This window comes from Anguilla anguilla, chromosome 3, assembly GCF_013347855.1.
Source record: "Anguilla anguilla isolate fAngAng1 chromosome 3, fAngAng1.pri, whole genome shotgun sequence".
In the NCBI taxonomy this organism is placed as follows: Eukaryota; Metazoa; Chordata; class Actinopteri; order Anguilliformes; family Anguillidae; genus Anguilla; species Anguilla anguilla.
In genome coordinates, this window is record NC_049203.1 from 17,689,620 (window position 1) to 17,700,598 (window position 10,979).

At 40.1% G+C, this 10,979-nt stretch overlaps 2 protein-coding genes across 4 annotated transcripts in view; one reads left to right on the forward strand and one right to left on the reverse strand.

Annotated features, from left to right (window-relative positions):
- Positions 1-1,802, forward strand: part of col4a2 (collagen, type IV, alpha 2) — a 65,427-nt gene extending 63,625 nt beyond the window's left edge. For all 3 annotated transcript variants that reach the window (XM_035411467.1, XM_035411469.1, XM_035411468.1), the window contains 2 exons: positions 20-306; positions 541-1,802. In XM_035411467.1, the coding sequence (XP_035267358.1) occupies positions 20-306; positions 541-795 (542 nt within the window). In that variant the 3' untranslated portion in view covers positions 796-1,802. The remainder of the gene's footprint in view (positions 1-19; positions 307-540) is intronic.
- Positions 1,803-2,558: 756 nt separating this feature from the next.
- rab20 (RAB20, member RAS oncogene family) lies at positions 2,559-8,975 on the reverse strand. The gene is made up of 2 exons (XM_035411484.1): positions 8,375-8,975; positions 2,559-3,754 (listed from the first exon to the last, which is right to left on the reverse strand). The coding sequence occupies exons 1-2, from the start codon at positions 8,634-8,636 to the stop codon at positions 3,213-3,215; spliced, it is 804 nt and encodes a 267-aa protein (XP_035267375.1). The 5' UTR covers positions 8,637-8,975; the 3' UTR covers positions 2,559-3,212.
- Between the last annotated feature and the right edge of the window lie 2,004 nt (positions 8,976-10,979).

Sequence of the window (10,979 nt, forward strand, 5' to 3'; positions counted from 1 at the left end):
CATATTTCTGCATACATAGGCCTGGCTGGGTCTTGTCTTCCTCGTTTCAATACCATGCCCTTCCTCTACTGCAACCCCGGGGACATTTGCTACTATGCCAGTCGCAATGACAAATCCTATTGGCTGTCCACCACTGCCCCCATTCCCATGATGCCAGTGGAGGAGACGGAGATCAAACCCTACATCAGCCGCTGCTCCGTATGTGAGGCGCCATCCGTGGCCATTGCAGTGCACAGTCAGGACACTACAATCCCACAATGCCCTGCGGGCTGGCGCAGCTTGTGGATTGGCTACTCTTTCCTCATGGTGAGGCACTGTCTTATCTCTTATTTTTCAACAAAAAAAATCATACAGGGAGGGGTCAGGAAAATTTCCTTAATATTTTAGCTAAATATTACCAAGCACACTCAAAAACTTCAGTTCGTTCTCCCTGTATCTGCCCAATGACATGTATTCTCTTAGCCACAAGCATTCAATTTCACAATAACACCCTGTTAATAATTCATTAACCCTGTTACAACGTGCCCCCCCATTCCACAGCACACGGCTGCCGGAGACGAGGGCGGCGGGCAGTCCTTGGTGTCACCCGGCTCCTGCTTGGAGGACTTCCGCACCACGCCCTTCATCGAGTGCAACGGGGCCAAAGGGGCCTGCCACTACTTTGCCAATAAGCAGAGCTTCTGGCTCACCTCCATCGAGCACTCCTTCCAGAGCCGGCCAGCCGCAGAGACGCTCAAGGCTGGCCAGCAGCTGTCCCGAATCAGCCGCTGCCAAGTGTGCATGAAGAACCTGTGAACCCCCCCCACCCCTAAATTTTTACCTGCAGTACCCCAAGTACCCCCAACCACTGTCCCAGCTGAGGCTTAAAGACTGTCGTTGCTGAGGTGTAGAAGAGTTATGGCACAGTTTCTCCTGAAACCACGAGGGGAACAAAAAAAAAGGTTTCCAGATATCACTTTATGTTCAAAATGGTGCTTATTTAATATAAATAATATATAAGTTATATAACTTATTACCTCAGCTATGTGTTTTAACAACTCCTGAAATTATACAGATCAACCAAAGATGCAAACAGTTTATGCACTGCTTCTTATGTTTTATATTTGTTTTTATATAAATATATCAAATCAGCTTTTAACAATATTCCAGCACCACTAATGCCGTCCTTCTACGAACTGCAAATGATTTGTTTGTGGACTCGAAATGAGATTGTGTGCACTTAACACAAAGCACCGTTGTTACTTTCAGTATTAATACTCTTCCCCGCTCATAGTTTTATTTTATTTTTATTTCAAAATGATTATCCTTCACACACAAAATAGACAAAGGATGTCAGAGTTCTTTATCAATGATACAAATAACATGTCAGCAGTAATCTACACACAAGAGAATAAAATGTCATTATTGTGGAATAAGATTATCCAGATGTGTTTATTTACAGCTACAGAACATGCACTGAAAATCTCCTTTAATTATTCTATTGATAATCACTGACAGTATATAATTCTGTAGCATCATCCTGAAACAACACTGCAACCAAAATAGGTATTCATCTTACATCAGGACAAGCCATGCATAACACACTTAAACTTGCTCATGTGACAAATACAGTATACGTTCAATGCAATGCTTCCTTCAAATATTTGTAACCTCTAATGTGTACATGTGCTTATAAATCAGTGTTTGATATCCTTGTTCCATTAATTTGATGTAATTTACTGAATAAGAGCCTGTGAATCCTATTACATTTTACTACTGGGTTTGAATTACAGCTAAATAAATGTTATTGGTTTGTTTTGTAATTAGTCGCACATCTTTTTATTATACCCCTCAGTCTTTCACATTGTTGCATCTTAACACATTTTGCAGTGGTTACAGTGACACAAGGAGGAAAGGTACCATATTTATTATTAGAAATAATAAATTTGCAATACTACTGTCATCACTACTACTTCTACCACACAATAATAATAATAATAATAATAATAATATACATTTGAAATATTGCTAAAAATGAAGATTTTTATCATTTTATCAAAGTTGAGCTGTGCTTCAAGGAAATCTATAATCAAAAGATTTCAGATAACAGACATATAATAATGAAGGACTATAATTAATTTCTAACTCCTTTCTAAATCCCCATGTAGTTAATAAATGGAAAAGCAGTTTGTAATATGTTAAACAGTAACATGGCCACATTACCAAACACAGGGAAAATTGGATAATTTTCCACATTGATATGCATGAGAACATAAAAAGGAGTTTTTTGATCCAGGGGCCCTCTGTACAACTTACAAACTCTAAAGGCATGCATTGATAGTATATTAATATTGCAGTTTAATACAAAAGATTAGTATAGCAAGTGAAAAACAATATTTTTAGCAGTAACATGCTGGAGGAGCAAGGACTTTACTCAGTTTAACCACAACTTGAGTTGTTATTTTTCACCATACTGCATAACACCTTTGGTTAAGTTCAATTGTGGAAATCATAATGTAAGGCATGAAAAAAAAAATGCAACATGAAATTTAGCAAATAACTTGGCTCTTTCACCAATAATATTTTAAATTGAGAATCTTTATTCTTTAATGTACAATCAGAAGGGAAAAATACAATATAAAATGTACTTCTTAAATAGTTTCACATCTTTTACAAGATAGATTTGATACAAAACGCACGTAAAAAAAATCAACAAAACACAAGCATCGCCTAAAACATTGAAAACATAAAACATTACAACATGAAGTCTCTTGAAGCACCTTCAAAAACAGGACCAACTGACAACTGTAATCACCCAGACAATCGGCAGCCGTACCACTGAACTGACTACTCACCCAACAGTGTGACTTTCCATCTTGTTTTTTTCTTCCTTGTGGAACTATAAACATTTAAAAAAGGCTTTGGTGATAATTTAAGACCTACAAATAATGTGCTTTGGCCAGAAAACCCATAATTTAGTGAAGCCATAGTGCAAATCTGAGTTGTGTTATGACTTATTGCATATCCGGTTGATTATCTCATTGTGAGTAACTTCCCCACCAAGTTCGCCCCTTATTTGGAGCAGCCATAGCTTTGGATTGCATGCGAGCGTGAGAAAATCAACACAGGCAACAGCGAATCTCAGAGAAACGCACACAAACAGATTATGAACCCTGTGGACCCTAAAAAACTACTATCCTATAAGTGTCGTACAGTGTTCAAGTCTTTATGATTCAAGTGCAACACCCAGCCTTGGTCCTCTTTACCTCCCGGCACTCCTCCAGGTCGACGGTGGGAGAGCAGCTCTGCGATTCCTTCTTGAGTATGGACGGGAGGACCATGTTGAAAAGTGTCTCGAACAGCAGGTCCACGTTGTAGCCCGTCTTGGCGCTGGTCTCGAAGCACATGCTCTCCGCCGGCAGGCTGGTGGCCTCGTCCAGGAGCTTGTAGCGCAGGATGCGACTGTAAAAGGCCATGGCGTCCTCCCGGAGCACCTGCTTACGGAACTTAGGGGGGCCTGTGGGTGAGGAGCTGAGCTGGGGGACCACCTCTTTCTCCTCCTCGCCTTCCTCCTCCACAAGGGCTCTGGGGTCGGTGAGGTCGGCCTTGTTGCCCACGATGGCGAAAATGCAGTCGCTGTTGGCCGTGTCGGTCAGAGACAGGAAGCGGTCCTCCAGCTCCGCCAGACTCTGCCAGTTAGTGACGTCATAGGTGAGGATGACCGCCGCTGCACCTCTGCAGTACAAGGAACCAAGGCCATGGAACTGCTCCCGACCTGACAAAACGGATGCATGCAAGTGAACTGACGCAGACGAAGAGCGTGATGGAGAGGATTAACGTACAGAGGTGAACACAAGACACTGTTCTGAAAATATACAGAGGGCTTTGACAGTCTGTAGTCAGTACAAAAGAAATTACTGTTTGACTCTTCACAAATCTAGTGCATATGATAATAATCAATGGCTGGGCTGTTGAAGAGACAATACCCAGCACTGTAGAATTGAGATTTCACTTTCTGCATCCTCATGGACCATCTCTATTGCAAATGTTTCCATACCACCCTGAGACAATTGCGATGGACAACCAAGATGGGTGGTTGAACTGGTGTAACTGCACAGATATACATAATTTTGAGCAGGCATACAATCCTTGCATCAAGGTCTCTGAAGGAGCACAAATAGAGTACAATGCTAGATCATTTCTTATTTCTGCGAGTTATGATTTTTTCCATCTCCATTTTTCAGAAAAGTGTTGGTTGGACTGTTTACATTCCCTCTCTCTGATTAGATGATTATTTCTGCTCTCCCTGAGTGGATGATGCACCTTTGTTTTTCGTTTGCACTGGCTCAGCTTGTATTTACAACTGGTTGGATTTGGGCTTCATTTTGAGATATTTTGCCTGAAGACTGACACTGTTTCTTCCATGTACATTTTTCCAAGTTAACAATTTTTGATAATCTCCCAGTGTTTTGGTTTTCTGTATTTTAGTCTCTGTTGCATTGCAACTCTTAGTGTGTGTCCTCCAGGGTAGCTTTCAGAACCTTTTTTGCTTTCACCCATTTTGTTTTGGTTGTTTCTGGCAAGTGTTTGCCATTTTTTGTTAGTTACTTGCAATCCTTTGTTTTTATTTGGAAGAACATAAGACACACTGCTTCTTAAGATCATTACATTAAGAACAGCCCATTAAGAAGGGACTGCATTGTAAGTTTGCATGAGCCTGACTACGTATGTTAGCACGGATCATTAACTACTGTTCAACGACATTGTGAGGAATTAGTGATGTGCTGCCATTTCTGATAAGTAATGATATCTCTGCCAACACTCCAAAAACCAAACACCAAATTTCCAGGAGATGTTGATGACATTAAACCATAACTTTGGTGAAAATTTGAGGCCATTTTGAAATCTAAGTTTTTTGCAGATCAACTTTCAAGATTATAATCACTCATAACTCTCTTGCCTTTAATTTTGTGGTGAATATAATATACAATATATACAGTGTGTAAAATACAGACCTGGAAAAGATCTTTAAAATTATCTAAGAACCATTTGTCTATGATCTACAGTAGACAGATGTAGGTATGGCAGGTCAAAGTCATGGAGTGTCACAATAAATAGCCCAAACTTTGTTAGCCCTTGTCTCCCTTAATAATGATCTGTGACTATTGTAATTTTGGTTCCAGGTGTTTCTTTTAAGACCAAATAAGCATGCCAAATCTCATTAAAATCCATGCTGATGCAGTTCAAAGGTGTGTTGAAATGACCTGGACTTAACCTTTTGGAAATGCAGGAAAGGAAATGGCCTGCCACATAACTGCAACAAGACAGAGGGTAACAACTAAACACCCTAAATAGGAACTTACTACAATGCATCTCGCCGTATGAGATCCCACCCAAGACTGCAAGCTCAGAGAGGCTTTAACTCTTGAAGTGTACGTGAAGAAGCATTTTGAGCCAAAACTAAAAAATTGAACGTTTGAAACTGCAGGCCAACTGATGTAGGCCGACTGACCTATGAAGTACACAGCATGTACAAAGGGGCTCAAAAGGGCAGACTTTTCCTGATAAGACATTAGACAAACATTCCTACAGGCAAAACACACGTATCTACTGCAGCAAAGATTAGCGAGGACAAAAGGGCCTTCAGTACACAGGGTGGCGTCAAGCGAAGCTTTCATGTGATCAAGCACTTGGAACACTTGGAGCAGTCAGCTGAAATTACGACATCCCAGGACATGACCAAAACAGCACAGAGAATGAGGATTCAGAGGAACAGCATGAGCATTTCATAATGCTATTAAATTTTTAGGTGACGTCTACATATCTCACATTGCACAGGCTTTTTCCTTCAAAAAGGGTACATTTCAGACATCAACTGAAATGTATGTGCGGAGCCACTTCATTTATACCTGCAGGTCCAGTCTAAATCAGGCACGCTTTTAACATCACCATTACTACTTCACACTTCCAAATTTACGCATGTCTAATCTGGTTATGCAGTAATGGTAGCTGATTGAAATGGCAGGCTTTTTCCAGACAGGTGATTATTAAAAAATACATAACATTGTACAGCAAACAAGAGATTTAATTTACGTAAAAACACATTAAAACATGGAATCAGCTATATAACAATTGTTGACATGTCAACACATCGCAACATTTCATATGGTTGTAGACTCAAGCCTCAACCTGAGCTTAGAGAAAACTGATGGAAATCTTATCTCGCTGCTGATTTCTTGTTCATGTTGAAGCAGTATTTTCGCTAGCCTGAATTAATCTATGTTTTAGAGTTGGTTTAGAGACGAACATTTCAGGTATGCTCTGGCCCAGAAAGAGATTGTTCCATCTTGGCTGATATTCTCACATAATATCAAACGTGGCCAAAGTGTGCCAAGTATGGGTGTTTTATTTTGAGGTTATGAAACTATGGCTCTGGATGTTATGGCTTATGTATGCCTTTCATAAATAAACACTGCAACAAAGACATTTGCTTTTTTTATTGTGTTGTTGCGAGAAACATTACAGAAGTGAAGTGGTGAGTCAAAAGTTCTTACTTTCCCCGAAAGAAAAGCTAAATGAATATGAATAAGGCAACATAACATGTGGCATCAATACACTGTTCGGTCAAGTGAGAGGGAGGCATGGATGTTACGCAATTTTGGAAAAGACGGGGCTTGTGTTAAAGTCGCTGACAAAGAATTACATTTCACCTAAATCTGTCATGGGAGGCCAGCCTTTCTGGCAAAGGAACAGAAAGACTCAGATTTCACTGACGTGGAAATCATCCATGTGATTAATGATACAGCAGCAGTGCAGTGGATTCAAGCACAGTTTCAAGTCAGGTGCTGAGACCAGTAAACGCAACCCTAAATCCTTAACATCAGAAAACACTTCAGCTGTTTGTTTTTTTTAATTTTTTTTTTATTATTTCTGCAAAAGATGTTCACATTTCATTGTTAAATGAATTGTATAACAAATATACTATCCATTTATGAATGAAAATGGTTGGATTTAAAAAAAAACTTTTTGTTAAAGAAAAATGACATTTAGCACTGTCTGCTTGATTAAGTTTACAAAACACTAACGTTTGATGATATACGAGTTCTGCATGAGTGTACTAACACTTGAGCTGACCATATGATGCATTCTGGATATGCAAGATCTACTAAACCCTCAGAGCAGTGAGGATATAAAGGTTCCATGGGAAATGACTTCATTTTGACTCACTGGTGTCCATGGTTCTTTTTGTTCTTTTCTCATGACCAGCTCAAGATAAGAAGCTTATGTCATTGCAAAACAACCCGAGTCTGGCAGACAACCTACATATCACGATTTACGCACACCACTTGATCACTGACACTGATCCGAAGATGATTTCACAGTCCCCCAAACCAAAGTGATGTAGCTATAGCACGCACGCAAATGACATAAACCCACTCCGACAAAGTCAAAGCCATAATATTTGACTAACCAAGAACTAGACCAAGAGGCTCAAAGCTTATTGGCTGAAACATTTTGAGCACGAGGGAGAAAGCACATCACGAAATGAATAAAAAACACAGCCAAGTCTGTCACTATTGCCCTATTAGTCAAAAGCACAAATCCTACACCACAGGTTGTTCTGGATAAGAGCATCTGATAAATGACAGTAATGAAGCCTAACAGAGGAAAATCACTGGCATTGCTATGTGCTAAACCACTACCTCATAGTATACAGTATATTAACCTTGCCATCCTCTGACCCAGGCAACTAAACCAGGTTGCCATATGCCACATCCATTCATCAGCATGATAATTGGACCATTAGTGCCGACTGTGCCAGTGTTAAAAGCCAGGGTAATGAGATCGGAACGCCAGACAGCATTTTTGTAATGGAATTAGAACTATAAAGCAATGGACTTCAACGTTAAACCCATTTACAGTATGCACTAGGCTCACCGTGGATTAGCATGTCTGCCTTACTGCATAAGTGGGTCGGTCACCTTGGACTGCGAACAGACCCTGGTTAATGATTACAGAATCTTACGGGCATTGGAGGTGAGAGGAGAGATTAATCCTGGTGTTTGTCAGGGGATGGGTTAAATTATGAGATGTGATCAACAAAACAACAGCTATTTCTTTCCATTATTTTGTGTGCGTCGAGCGTCAATTACATTCACAAATAAATTAATATTCACATACGTTTCCCATTTTCTGGCTCCACTACTGTCTGATTGTTGTTTGTTTCCGTGGCAATGGGCAACTCACTGCAACACATTTCTTGCATATAAAGTAGGAAATCATAACCGGATTATAAAAACGCAGCTTCAGAAAGGTGAATTATATTTCAGATAATTAAATTAATGAAAACCCACACAGACCCACCCACCCACACACAATTACACACACACTTTACCTGCGGTGTCCCAGATGGAAATGTTGTACGGTCCCCACTGTTTCAAAAAGAACGCCCCTCCGACCGTACTAATAGTATCTTTAAACTTTCTTTCCGTGTACCTGTGCAGCAAAGAGGTCTTTCCAACGTTCATATCCCCGAGGATGACCAATTTAACGTCCGGCTTTTTCATCTTAGCATAGTCGGGCATGGTGGCCCTTTGAACACGCCGCTTAGTTATCGTCGAATCGGCTACAACATCGATATCAAACTTTCCTTTCATTTAAAAGAACCTTCAGGTGGTTAACATCCTAGCAGTTGCAGTCTCGTAAGACCAAGAAACATGACTGATCTTCTCTCCTTGTGTATAAACATGAAAAACGCAGGTGATCGTAAACGTCAACTAAAACAAATGGCTAACGTTTGTAACCAACTTTGTCGAGTTACCTGACCAAAAAAACCCGAGAACGCTCTTTTCTCAATGAAGTGCAGTCTCTGATTCAGCTTGATAGAAGTAAACTCTAGAGTTGATGACGAAACAGGAAGTTGGAAAAAAAGGAAAAAACTGCTACAAACTGACAGATTAAACTTGTGATGAATGACGCTTTTACTGTGCTGAGTGTTGTGTGGCAGCTTCTTTGGGCAATGCGGAACAGAAGTGTCGTGTATGTTTTCCCCAATCCCCAATATCAAGTTAATTCAGATCTCTGGGTTATTATGCTACTACCCACCGGAGTAACTGGAAAATTGAGTCTTTTATGCAAATATTTTGGACAAAGCCTCAAAACAAGGGGTATGAATGTTGTTCCCAAGAAATGTCTATTCTTCATTGTTCAGTTTGTAACTGTAAAAGGTAGCGGATATCGCCTATTTCCGATAGCCACGTGACTATAATCACAAACCATTAGCTGCATGGTCAAATGCAAAAGTATTTGGACAGTGACATAATTCTTGTTTTGGTTCTGTACTCCAAATATCACTGGGTATCTTCCTTGGAGATGCTCTGCAAGCCATCTACAAAGGTCCTGTTTGTTTCTCGGGAATTTTGTCTTCAGTCTTATCTTCAGCAAAGTGAAACGCTTGTTCAGTTAGATTCGGGACAGGTGATTGACTTAGCCAGTCAAGAACATTCCACGTTAGCAGTATGTTTGGGGTCATTGTTGTGCTGCAGGGTGAAAGGCTGTCCAATAATTTTGAGGCATTTGCTTGAATTTGAGAAGATAAAATATTTCTTTATACATACTTCAGAATTGATCCTGTTGCCATCAGCAGTCATATTATCAATGAAGACAAGTGAGCCAGGTCCAGTGGCAGCCATACATGCCCAACCCAAAACACTGCCTCCACCATGTTTCACTGAATGGGAATGGGAATGGGAATGTAGTTTGAATCATGAGCAGTTCCTTTCTGTCCATAAGACCTTGTTTTACATCTACTGTTTTTAATGCACTTTTTTAATCAGTCCGGTCTGTTCTTGCTTACCAGTGGTTTGCATCTTGCGGTGAACCCTCTGAGATTATGTTGGTTTAGTTGTCTCTTTATGGTAATCTCTGACACATCTATGCCTACATCCTGGAATATGTTTTCATCTGTTGAAAAGGGGGTTTTCTCCACAAGTGAAAGTATTCTTCAGCCATCCACTACAGTGGTCCTCTGTGATCTATCAGGTTGTTTCCTATTGTTGAGCTCCCCAATGCATTCTTGGTTCCTGTATAAACGGTTGATTTTGACACACCCAGTGCTTTGGTTATATTTCTGATTGATTTATTCAAACTCACAATGGCATACTTTACTGGCATTTACATTTTTTGGCCCAAATGTTGAGCGACAACAGCAACAGACTCATGTAAATTCCTATCATAAATAGACCTTTTTGTTATCTTTCTTGTGCATTAACTAATAATGGAAAGAGACACAGCTGGCCAAGAAACAGCCAGCTGCCCCATTACTTTGGCTCGCCTAAAATGAGGGAATATGTATTTAAAAGGCTGTAATTCCTATACAGATAATCTGACCTGGATGTAAATATCCTCAAATTAAAGCAGACGGTCTGTATTTTAACCTCATATTCATCCTTTTTTTTTTTTTTTTTCAAATCCAATGTGCTGGAGTACAGAGCCAAAGAACGACGCAAATGGAAATTGTCTACGATTCTATAGCTAAGTGGGAACACGAGGAGGCAATGTTACGTGAAGGCTACTTGAAACTCATTTTTTCGACCTTAGTCAGTCAGTATTGCAAATGAAACATGGCAGCCTATAAGAGAGCGAATTAATGCGACTGTATGTTTTGTTTATTCTCATGTAACAAAAATCAGGTATAGTCGGGTTTACGTGTTCTGCGACACAATTATTCAAAGCGCCTTGCATAACTTAGGGGTAGTCTTACGTTTGTCATCTTCCATTTGAGAAGGTTTTTCCACTTTGCGCCGTAGTGAAATGCAGACTGCTATTAAGCCACTAGGGGGCATCACTAACTTATCTGTCCCGTTATGTACGTTCACCTCACCCTCATGTGATAACTAAATAGTTTCTGATCTCTTTTGTGTGCTGATTTCAGTCGAGGAAAGTTGGCTGCAATGAGAACAGTCCAAAAGCGTGATTGACACATTTCTAATATCTGCCTG